The sequence below is a fragment of the Vombatus ursinus genome, unplaced genomic scaffold (genome assembly GCF_900497805.2).
Source record: "Vombatus ursinus unplaced genomic scaffold, bare-nosed wombat genome assembly UNPS02014807.1, whole genome shotgun sequence".
Taxonomy (NCBI): Eukaryota; Metazoa; Chordata; class Mammalia; order Diprotodontia; family Vombatidae; genus Vombatus; species Vombatus ursinus.
This window is the reverse complement of record NW_020954585.1, coordinates 16383427-16396025: the sequence shown is the minus strand read 5'-3', so window position 1 is coordinate 16396025 and position 12599 is coordinate 16383427. Positions and strand designations below refer to the sequence as shown.

At 35.2% G+C, this 12599-nt stretch overlaps 1 protein-coding gene across 1 annotated transcript in view; it reads left to right on the top strand.

Moving 5' to 3' along the window:
• Positions 1–3153: 3153 nt before the first annotated feature.
• LRRC2 (leucine rich repeat containing 2) overlaps positions 3154–12599 on the top strand; it is a 136943-nt gene continuing 127497 nt past the window's right edge. The window contains exon 1 of the mRNA XM_027874424.1: positions 3154–3278. Coding sequence (XP_027730225.1) covers positions 3154–3278 — 125 coding nt within the window. The remainder of the gene's footprint in view (positions 3279–12599) is intronic.

Here is a 12599-nt window from a genome sequence, read left to right as displayed (position 1 = left end):
TGCCCCATTTTCTGGTGCTGTGAATGCTTCTATGGAGGCAAAAAAGATATACACAGAAAAAAGGGGATATTTTTACCTATGTAACTGGAAGGAGAAGTGGGGGCCTAGTACTGGGTCCATGCACAAGGAGTTTTGCCTGCTGTTGACCCAAGTTCTGGAAGTACATGATGATGCAGAATGGAGGCGTACACTTTAGATTGTTTACAGGTAGTCTGTGACTGTTTCCTGTCTGCTTAAAGAGTGATGAAGAAAAGTCTATTAATTGGATGCTGAGTCAGGGCCCAGGAGGGGAGAGACCTTCTGTCCAACAGGAAGCCTACAGCATTTCTTACCTCATTCACCTTCAGGGAAGAAGGCCTGATTTGGCTCATTTGTGTCTCTTGTATGCATATGTCTGGAAGTGGAGAGCCAAACCCCTCCATTCCATCATCAGGTGCTTCCAGAAATAGGAACACAATATCTATGGGGTCCCTTTTTCCTTCTCTCAGAACTATTCTCTCAATGGTCAGTCCCTCATTACACTTGTTTAATGGATTCCCACATCCAAAGAATGAATTACACAAAGGTCAGCTCTCTAGTAATGAGATTCCCCAGTAAATATGGTTTTTGGGTAGCAGGTACATAAAATCTCTTGCCTAAAGACTTTCAGTCTTTAAATAATCAATAGAGTTAGGATTGAAACTTAAGTTGTCTGCTTCTAAACCCAACAACTTGACCTCTCCTCAAATAACTCTAAATTACCCAGGTCATCTTCATATCATAATGACGCATCATAACTGTAAAGAGGAGAAAAAAATTACCTAAATCATTATAATATGAAGTGGACTGTGATAAATGCCACAACAGGGGAAGTATTGTGAAACTTCAGAGCAATAGGAGATCATTTCTAGCCAAGGGGACTTAGAAAAATTTCATTGGTTAAGTGGGAAATGAACCAGATATCAAAGGATGATAGTGCTCTGTAGACAACTATAGGAAAGTTATATGGTAGCTATGTATAGGCCACAGAATATTATTAAGTAGTTTGCACATAAGATGTGACTCAAAACATCATGTAGGAGAAATATGATCAGAATAGATGTGACTGCCATGTAGTGGGAAGAAGAGATAACAATACCCATGTAATTTTAAACCCTTAAAGGAATATTCTTTGCACAGTGTAGACCCCACTTTGAAGAACTTATGGAAAACTGGGCAAAATTCATTCAAGTTTTTTTTTTAAAGAGATGTGCCTATTAAGAAAATATGGATCAATTCAAATCCATATCATAAGAAGTACCTCTATGGTAGGAAAATTATCTAACACCTTGCCCCATTGCTAAGTAGGATAGTTTTTCCTTGAAAGATATTGAAAGCATCTTCAAGGCTTGGTTGCCTCAGGGGACTAAAAGTTTGGGCTGTTGACATCACTTCCTACTTGCTTAAATAAAGACAGTCATCAGAAACTCCAGCTGTACTCAGATGGATAGCTAGTGGATCACGATAGACAATTCAGGCAAACTTGTTTCACTCAGCTGAAACAACTTGATGTATTATTCTTAATGCCTGTAATTGTTGAACATCTTTCTGCTATGGCTAAATAAATCTCTTTTTGTTAATTGTTGAATGATTTATGAATGTCTCATTTAGTTCTAGTATTAAACCTAAGGTACCAGGGACCTGACCTGAGTAAGACCCAGCCCAGAATAACCCAATCAATGAGATAGAAAAGTTTGGTGTAGTGGAAAGATTTGGAATCAGAAGACCAAGGTCCAAGTCCTGCAATATACCATTTACTAACTGTGTGACCTTGGGCAAGTCACTTAATCTCTCTGGATCTTGGTTTCCTTAGCTATAAAATGAGAGAATTAGCCTGGACTGCCATTGAGGTCCCTTCCAAGTTTAAATCTGTGATTCTCTGTCATCATTCAATTGAAGTATTCACAAGTAGCATAGATTGTACAGAGGGATACCAGTTAGAAATATTTTAAAGATCCAGAAAAAAGTTAATGAAGGCTGCAGTTAGGGTGGTGATAGTAGGAAGAGTAAAGAGGGAGCAGTAATAAGAGACATTATCAAAATAGAACTGACAAGATCAGGGGTACCTAATGGAATGAGTTGGTGTTAGAGGATCAAGAAAAACAAAGATGGCACCAATGTTTCAAATCTAGGTAACTGGAAGAATATTTGTTGTTATTTTCAGTTGTTTATTTATTTTTCAGTTGTCTTTGACTTTTTGTGACCCTTTCCCTCACCTTTTTTTTTTTTTTTTTTGGCAAAGATACAGGAGTGGTTTGCGTTTCCTTCTCCAACTCATTTTATAAATGTGGCAAACGGGATTGAGTGATTTACCCAGGGTCACACAGCTAGTAAGTGCCAGATTTGAATTCAGGAAGATGAGTCTTCCTGATTCCGATCCTGGCACTTTCTCTACTTTGCCATGTCGCTGCCCAGTATCCATAATAGAGCAGAGATAAGGATGTTAGCATTTTAGGAGAGAGAAGATAATGAATAATTAATGAAGGATTCTTTTATGTTCACAATATTATTTTCCTAAGGAAAGTAGATGAGTTTTAGAAAGATTTTTAACAAGGGTTCCACATTTTCCCCCTATTTTAGCTTCAGTTAACCAAAAATTTAAAATAATTGGAAAGCCTCATTTTCTAAGTATTTTTAGATAATTGAGATTTTGATAAACCTCTGAAACTATGTGACAACCCATATATTAATAATTCTCATCTTAAAATTCTTTTTGGTTTGTTTTTTATTACTACTATCATGCTGGAAGACTGTTGTTATATTAGTAAAATTTATTATTGTAAGTAGAGTCTTGGGCTAAAGGGAGTCAGGAAAACAGGAGAACCTGGGCCCAAGTACTGTTTCTGATTATTACATAGTAGTTACATGATTCTGGGCAAGTTACAATCTCTATGTGTCACATGCAACTATTAACTTATCCACTAAGTCAGAGATGAACTGCATCTGTGGTGGTAGTGCATTGTTCCACCGCAGGTCCCATGTGTATTATTGTAAGCAATTAGCAATTGATTATTACTAAGATTCTTGAAGCATTAACTTTGTTTCCATTTTAAATCTCATATTTAAAATTAACCCTTTTTGTGGAAGCTGACCTTTTTTTTTTTTTTTTAAACAGGGAAGCTTCATGTTACCAATATGGGACATAAAGTGATTGTATTTGACATTTCTGTCATAAGAGGCTTGTGGGAAACACGTGTCAGAAAGCATCAAGAACGACAGAAGAAGGAAGCTGAAAGATTAGAGCAAAGTGCTTTGGAAAAGTAAGCTCTAATTATACTCATTGCAATCTGTTTACCCAAATAGGGTTCGAAGTAGGGCAAAGGTAGGGCCCACAGGAGGTACTGCTTTTTAGCTGAGAATGCCATATTTTCTGAGCTTGAAGCTTTAGGACAGGGGTGGGGAACCTGCAGCCTTGAGGTAACATGTGGCCCTCTAGGTCCTCAAGTGCTGCCCTTTGACTGAATCCACTTGAGGACCTTGAGGCCACAGGTTCCCCACCCCTGCTTTAGGATAATCTGATTAGCATGTTGTTCATTATGCTCTGATAAGTGTGAATATGCAGGTTGAATGTTAAATTTAATTCCAATTTAGTGGAGGCACAAAAAAACTAATTGTGACTCTAGATAGTTGAATGGCTTTCAATTTGCTAAAAAATCTTTCTGGATCTCAGTTTCTTCATCTGTAAAATGATGGCTTTAGACTAGACTGGATGATCTTGAAGGTCCTTTCCACCTCTCATATTCTGTACTTCTCTAATTCTTTGAGATCCGAGATTGTTCCAGGCTGAATTGATTTTGATTTTTAACCCTTCTGACTGTGGGAAGTTTTAGGGATATTTGCTCCCATTGACAACTGCTGTGAGTGGGTTATACAGGTCATATAAATTATCATATGAATAATATCAGTTCAGCCTTGGCATACTAACAATGTCCCTTCCATATCGTGCCAATCTGTAACCACTTAAAATGTATTCATTCATTCTTATGATCAAGAGCTGAAAAGGACCTTAGAGATCCAGGAGTCTGACTCCCTATTATACAAATAAAGATACTGAGGTCAAAGATGATTAAATAAACTCTCTGAAATCATATAGGGAATACATCGCAGATTTGAGACTTTAAGTCAAGTGAAATGCTTGTCATATCAGTCTTGCACACAACTACCGAATGATTTTCCCAAAGCATGGTTCTGATTATGTCACTTTCCTCCTCAGCAAGGTGTAATGCCTACCTCTTGACTCTAGGATTAAATATGACTTCAACTTTATCTTATGTTCCTAAATATTTATTTTAATGTTTTGTAACATATATGATAATTATTAGTGAAATATACGTATATATCTACACTTTTAAGTAAGTGAATATGCATTTATGGAGGGATGTTCATTATTTTAAACAGAGAGGCATATGTGATAAAAAAAAAATAATAAAGTCATTTGCCCTAAAAGGCAGAACCAGGATCAATGGGTGGAAGATACAAAGAAATCAATAGTAGATAATATCGGAAACAATTCACAACAATTCGGTATTCAAAGTTGAATGGGCTGCTTGAGAGGAGGTTGGTTCTCTTTCCTTGTTTTTGCTCCTCTCCTTCCCTAACTGAAACCCTAGGCTAGACCCCTGCTTAAGTCCCCCTGTACTCCCACCCTTGAAGGCTCAGCATATTGATGCCAAACTTAATTCAGAACCTCAATCAGCTTTGAACTCAGAGTGCAAGCAATTAATTAGCCTCACCATCCCTGGAGGCTTTCAATTAAAGGCTGTACAACCAGCTTTTTTTTTTTGTCTCTGTGTGTGTGTGTGCATGTGTAAATTTTTTATTGATTTTAAACTTAAATGTAAAACAAGAAAAGAAAAGAAAGAACATTTCATGTACACAATAGAACATCAGAGAGGATTCATATAAAACAATAAATTTCCATTTCAATAAAACCTACACAACAAATACTACATATTGTTTTCAAAGCTACCCAGTTTTTCTTTGCTTCCTTCTAGGTATTCTTTTGTTCTCTGCTGTTCATTTTTTCCTTTATTTTCTGCCTCTCCACTGGAAGGCTACAATTAAACATGAACAGATAGATAGATATAAACATACATATATATAAGACCATACTATGCATATTTCTATTTGTCATTTCTTTCTCTGGAGGTGGATAGCATCTTCCTTCATAGGTCTAAGTCTTTCCATGTTTTTCCAAATCAACCAGCTCATCATTTCTTATATCATAGCAGTATTCCAACAGAATCATATCCTATCTGAGAGATTGTCTATGAAAGTTTTTTTTCCCAATTTTTCATGTTCCTTCTACTCTTGGCTACATTGGTTTTATTTATACAAGAAAATTTTAATTTAAGATAATCTAAATCCATTTTACACTTCAAAAATGCTCTCACCTTATAATACAGTTTAAGATCAGGTACTGCTGAATTTCCTCCTTTGACATTTTTTCCTCTTAGTTTCTTTGAAATTCTTGATTTTTTGTTTTTCCAAATGAATTTATTATTTTTTTCTAACTCAGTAAAATAATTTCCAGTATGCTGTACAACCAGTTGTGCATGTGATGCAGTGGGGATTCTTTTTACCATATAGATTAGAATAGAGATAGTTCCTGACAGGACTGAAAATCAAATTCTCTGGTGTTCTTACTGATGTGCTAGGTGATTTCTGCCTCAGATGAAGCACATCTGGAAAGAGGGCTGGGGATGAAGGAGTCAGTCCCTTCTCTGCTCCCCAAACCCCTCATACAGAGGCTGACCTTGGTTGGACCCTCTGTGCCTCCATAAGATCAGCATATTAACTTTTTCCTTCTTCCCAAAGATATCTTGAGACTCCATAATTAATGTTTATAAATCATTAATGAGATTCCTGAATAAACTCACAGTTATTAGTATTATTTGAAGGCTTGCCCCCAGGGTGACAGCATATGTTTGCAGTGTTGAGATTCATGTATTAAAAAAACTCCACAAATGAACTCATGAATAGATGAACATAAAAAGAAATACAACTCTTTGACTTGGATTTGCTAAAACAAATCAAAACCTTCATCTTGTGCTTTTAGCCTCGATTATGAAAGAAAAATAATATTTCAGTTTTTACCTTATGTATTATGAATGCATTTACTTGTCATATTTGTTGTATGAGATATATAACAATATTCAAAAGTTGTAACTAGATGTAAAAGAAAAAAAGATCCTTGTGTCAGCATTAAAACAGAGTATTTATGGAAGAACTTTTAAGTTAGAGAAATTGAAACATCATTATGTCTTGGCTAAAAATGAATAATTTCTTCCCTTAATGAAAAGTGGAGGCTATTTATTTTCTTTGGGAGCTATAAGCTGCTTACCCTAAATGGCGAGGTTTTTTTTTTGCATATTGAAGAGATTTAGTTAATACAATAAATGCTTATCTTGATAATTATAATTCTATTTTAATGGGTTCAGGGAGAAAGTCATATTTAATTACAATGCTGATGATGAAGTATAATGTGAAGGAATTTTATTTGACCAAACTCTTTCCAAAGGTAGAGAACGAATACTATTATTATTGTTATTAATTCTGAATTTACTATAGAATTTTCAAAATTAGATCTAAAGATTATGATTTAGATGAAAATACCAAACTAAAACCTATTTGGATTACATATTGTGATTTATTTTCTTTTCATAAGATTTCCTTTTTTCTCCCTTCATTTTTTTGGGGGGAGGGGTGCTCCAAAACATTTTGACATTTACTGTATAGGACAGACATATGGTGCAGAGTGATGGTGAAGTGGGCAATTCAATTAGTGCGATTTTTGTACCCTCACAAGAGAAGTTCAAAGAGTAGCATTGAAAGGGGTTAAACATATATTGGAACATATGAAAACTTTACTGTTTGTTATTGAAATATCTGTAAGCTTTTTCTAATATCATTATAAAATTGTTATGTCTTAATCCACAGTACCCCAACTGGCAGATTGCCATATAAAAATTGATTATGAAATCTCTTTTACTATGATCATGCTCATCCTCTATTGCTCACAGGGTCTCCTAATGTGGGAGAGCACTGAAGACTGAAGTCCAGAACCTTACATTCTAGGCTATGGGTTCAATCTTATAAGCAGATCCTAATTCATATTTCTCTGGTTCATTTTGCTCATATCCAGAATTTTCTCCAGAAACCTCAGAATGTGGCTATACACACCTGGAATAGCTTATGTCTCATTCTATTCAGATGTGTGTAAAATAGTCCCCAGTTCCCAAGAAAGCATTTATGATAACAATAGATATTGGTTGCAGAACTCCCTACAGAAAATTAAAAACAAACAAACAACCCTTCTCCAAAAAAAAAAAAAAAAAATCCCAAACATATAATGGCAAAACCTAGGTCTTTTGCTCTCCCATATTCAATTTAATTCCTTGCTGCTACAGCTGTGGGGCTACATGTTTGATTTTCTTCTCTCCTAAATCACCAAGCTACTCAATAATTTCCTCTTTCTTATCTAAATGATAATTTATAATAAATGATAATAAATGATAATCCTGATATTCTTCAGGAAATTCTCCCTTCTTGATCCAGGAAGCTGGGATTCAGAAATTCTTAATGTTCTCTACCAAGCAGTAAACAGATAGGAAATAGAGAAGACTTGGCAATGTTCAGAATTGGAAAGTGATGGCCTCTCCATTCTGCACATTTATACTTACAGAAGCAGCTTCATCAAATATGAACATGAGTCCTTTTCACATGCTCTAAAACTGGTATCCCATTAACCAATCCCCTGTTCCATCATTACAACATTACAGAAAAGAACAATAAGTTCGTCTTATACCACATAGACATCTTCCTCTATTATCTCCTCCCTCACGCTTGTCTCAATTGAAAATGGGCCTTTCTTGCATACCCCCTTGATCTAATCCCCTCTCATTTTCCCGTCAGATCACCCTCATTATTATCTCCACTCTTTTTCCAATCTTCAGTGTTTCCTGATCTACTGTCTCCTTCCCTTATGCCAATAAATTCACCCATTTATTTCTCTTCCATCCTTAAAAAACTCTCACTCAATCTCACTATTCATACAAACTACAATCATATATCTTTTCTCTCTTTCTCATATAAACACTTTGAGGAAGCCATCTATGTTAGGTATATTTACTTCATTCTCACACAAATTTTCTGCAATCTGCCTTTTACTTTATAGTTCAACTGAAACTACTCCCTCCAAAGTTACCAATAATCTCTTTTTGCAAATATTTTTAAAGTATATTTTATTGATATCTTTTCTTTTATATCACCTAAATTTCCCATTCCCTGCCCTACCCTACTTCCCTCCCTGAGATTCATTATATATACAAAGAATATTTTTTAAAAACAAGAAAGAGAAAAAAATTGACAAGATTAATACATCAAAATATATGCATGTATCCATGGACCTCCCTCCTGCCTCTGCAAAGGATTGGGGGGAAGTATCTTTTTATGTCTCTTCTTTGAGCCATCTGGTAATGAAATATTTTTAATATCCCCTAATACATTTTATTTTTATACTTAGAACATTATAGAAAAGAACACTAAGTTTTTACAGAAGCAATAGCTTCATAACCAGGTCTAATTCAAAGAACTCACTTGTTCCTTCTTATTTTGGAACACTCACTTTCAGCTGTTTTTATGGTGATTGTTATTTCTATTTCCATTATCGTAATTATTGTGTATACTGTTTTTTGTCTTTCCTTACTCCAATATGTATCAGTTCATGAAAGTCTTTCCATGCTTCTCTGCATTCACCATATTCATCATTTCTTATGGTACAGTAATTTTCTATTACATTCATGTGCCACAATTTTTTATCTATGAGAAACTACGTTGCCAATTCTTTGCCACAAAAAATCCTGCTAAAATATTTTAATGTATGTGAGGATATTCTCCTTATCAATGACCTCCTTAGAATATATATCTAATAGTAAAATCTCTGGGTCAAAAGAGATGGAAATTTTAGTGACTTTATTTGCCTAATTCTAAATTGCTTTCCAAAATAATAATTCTAAAGCACAATTCTAGCAATAGTACGCTAGAGTGCCTATTTTCCCACAACCCCTCTAACACTGACTATTCTCATTTTTTATCATGTTTGCCAATTTGCTGGGCGTGAGGCACAGCTTCAGTGATGTTTTGGTTTACATTTCTTTTATTAACTTATTTATATTTCTTGACCTCTTTTCCATTAGGGAATGGCTTTTGCTCTCCTTCCTTCTTTCCTGGGTTCTGCTCACTCCACTTTGTATCAGTTCATGCATGTCTTTCCAGGTTTTTTTTTCTTCTGAAATCATCCTGCTTGTCATTTCTTATAGCACAATAATATTCCATTACAATCATATACCACAATTTGTTCAGCTATTCTCTAATTGATGGGTATCTCCTCACTTTCTAATTATTTGCCACCACAAAAACAGCAGCTATAAATATTTCTGTACAAATAGGTCCTTTCCCTTTCTTTTTTTTTTAACTCTTTGGGATACAGACCTAGCAGTGGTATTACTGGATCAAAAGGTATGCATAGTGTTATAACCTTTTGGGCATAGTTACAAATTGCTCTCCAGAATAACTGAGTCAGCTCACAACTCCACCAATAGTGTATTAGTGTCCCAGTTTTCCCACATCCCCTCTAACATTTATCATTTTCCTTTTTCTTTCATATTAGCCAATCTGATCAGTGTGAGGTGGTACCTCAGAGTTGTTTTAATTTGCGTTTCTATGATCAATAGTAATTTAGGGCATGTTTTTAAATCACTATGAATAGCTTTGATTTCTTCTTCTGAAAACTGCCTGTTCATCTTCTTTGACCATTTATCAGTTGGGGAATGACTTGTGGTTTTATAAATTTGACTCAGTTCTCTATGTATTTGAGAAATAAGATCTCTATCAGAGATACTTGTAGAATTTTTTAGGGATTTTTTTCTAAGTAATTTATGTTTTCAGGTTTATTGAAGACTGTATTACTGGGTTCCATTAGATATTCCTTTCTCTTCACTTATTCAGTCACCCTGTTTCAGGACTTTATCACCTCTCTCTTGGTCTGTTTCAATAGCTGTCTAATTGGTTTCCCTAATTCAAGTCTTGCCCATTCTAATCTACATTCCACTCAGCTGCCAAAGTCATCTTCCTAAAGTACAGTGCCAACCATGTCACTCCTCTACTCAATAAACTCCAGTGACTCCCTATCACCTTCAGGATTGAATATATACTCCTCCTTTTGGAATTTAAAGCTTTTCATAATCTGGATCCTTCCTACTTGTCCAGTCTTCTTACACTTCTATTCTTTCCAACACTCTACAATCCAGCTACAGTGGCCCAACTTTCCTTCATATGACACTCCATCTTCCACAGCTATCTCCCCAAAATTGGAAAGCTCTTCCTCCTCACTTAATTTTTCTGACTTCCTTTAAGTCTCAGCTAAAATCTCACCAATTCATTTGTGTGGAATGTCAACTAATCATGCCCTAAAGTGGGGGATTCAGAGTGAGCTACACATATACATTTATGTATGTATATGTCTCCATAATGTATACATTATGAGTAATATAATATGAGTAATGTAAATAAATACATACATGTATAAATCTGCTTATAGTTTTTCCTATCAGGAACTTGTACTTTCCTGGAGAAACTATATTAAGACATCTCTCTTCCTTGAGGGACTTTGATATGGTTGATAGTCTTCAAATGGGTGCATTCTGGGATAGCCCCTGTAAGGATTTCTTATCTATAGATGCAGGTAGGGAAGTGTTCCATCTTCTGTGGCACCTATTGTGCCCTTGCTACCACTCCTTTCAATAAATCTTTTCCCCTACTCCTACCTAAGGCTAGATGCAGAGTACTGTTATTCTTGCCAGTGAGGCCCCTCTGTCCTGATTGCTGAAATCCTGACTGGAACAGATATGCTGATTACCTCAAAGTTTTCACAATATAGCAATAAATAGTCTCTCTATAAGCTTTCTAAAGTATTAGGAACATTACAGCTCATTTTTAGGTGTAACTTTCCCTAAATTATATGACTTTAACAAATTTCCTATGAGTTTCCTTTGTCCCTAATATTATCTTTGACCTCTTAAAGTGCTAGCTTAAATGATTGCAGAAGGGATTTTTGATTTCATTCTTTTTGACATATCTTTTTTGACATCCTCTTTGATGAATGATTCATGCTTTCCAAACTTGAAGATCATAATGTATTTCAAAGAATTGGTTGTGTCATCCCTTGAACATGTCTAAAATGTTTTTTTTTCTCCAAAGAATATCACTTTGTCACTTGCCATTTCAAAAAGCACACTCTGAATGAAATATTTGGAAGGTAACATGGTTGGAAGGCATTGTCCAAATCTCATCAAATGAGAAAGAGTTGATTTTCTTGCTATAATGTAGCCACTTCCTTTTGTCAACCCATTGTTCAGAAATATCCTGGCAGGCAGATATTTTTAGCTCCTTCCCTTTTCACCAATGGCAAAGACCCTAGTGAAAAGCATTAGTATGAGTCATGTTTTCCTCATGAAAAAAATATACCCTTGTCCTATTGATTGTCCTAGACATTTATGTCTAGAGCTTTCAAATGAAATAAGGGATCTAAATGGAATCTTGACTCAGTTTTACTGTTGATAACTGTTAGCACTAGTGACATGTTTAGACCGGCTTTATGATGATGAGATCTAGGACAGAGAAAAAGGATGGTTTCTAGTAACATGGCATATTCTAAAAAGAAATAAACTCTATCAGTGTCTAAAATAATTGCTTCATTGGCACACATTGATAAATTTCAGAGATTTTTTTTTTAGGTGTACACTTGAAAAGGCCCCAAAGAAAATGGAAGTTGATTCATAATTGACATCGGGAAAGCATTTCTCAAAATCCCAGAATTCTCTGAAGTCAGCTAATCTGCCATCTTCTGCATAAGGTTTTGCTGAGGCTCTCAAATGCTAATGTCTTCACCTCAAAATCACTTGGGATCTATTTTGAATATAGCTATATATGTACATGTTGTGTTCCCTGTCTAGAGTGTAAGCTTCTTGAGGGTAAAGACTATTTTCATTTTTATCTTTCTAGCCCCCAAACTAGCAGTATGTCTGGTACCTAGTAGGAACATAATAAAATCTTGTTGATTGACTGATATCAGTATTATTTACAAGCATTTAGCTTTTTAGTAATTATGGTTAAACTGCCTGATATTCATGTAATAGACTCATTTCTGTCCTTGTTCAGACTCTTTGGACTGTGCCCCAGGTAGAGAACTATATTAATTAGGAGAAATGGCATTTATTCAGAGGACTATTCCTGAGTTATGTCATGTTGGGACAATTTTCTGAGCGTAGAGAGGAGGGACACATTGAAATGAGAGCAGAGAAGGAGATGTGACCACTGAGTTTAAACTTTGCTGAAATTATAATACTTTTTAAAAAATAGATTGATACTATAGCAATTTGTTAAATATATAGGCATAGGAATTGTCATCTAACAGAGAAAAGCAATGTCATAAGGATAGGGGTGGCATATGCATCATGTATAGAATCTATATCCATCTATCTATCTATCTATCTATCTATCTATCTATCTATCTATCTATC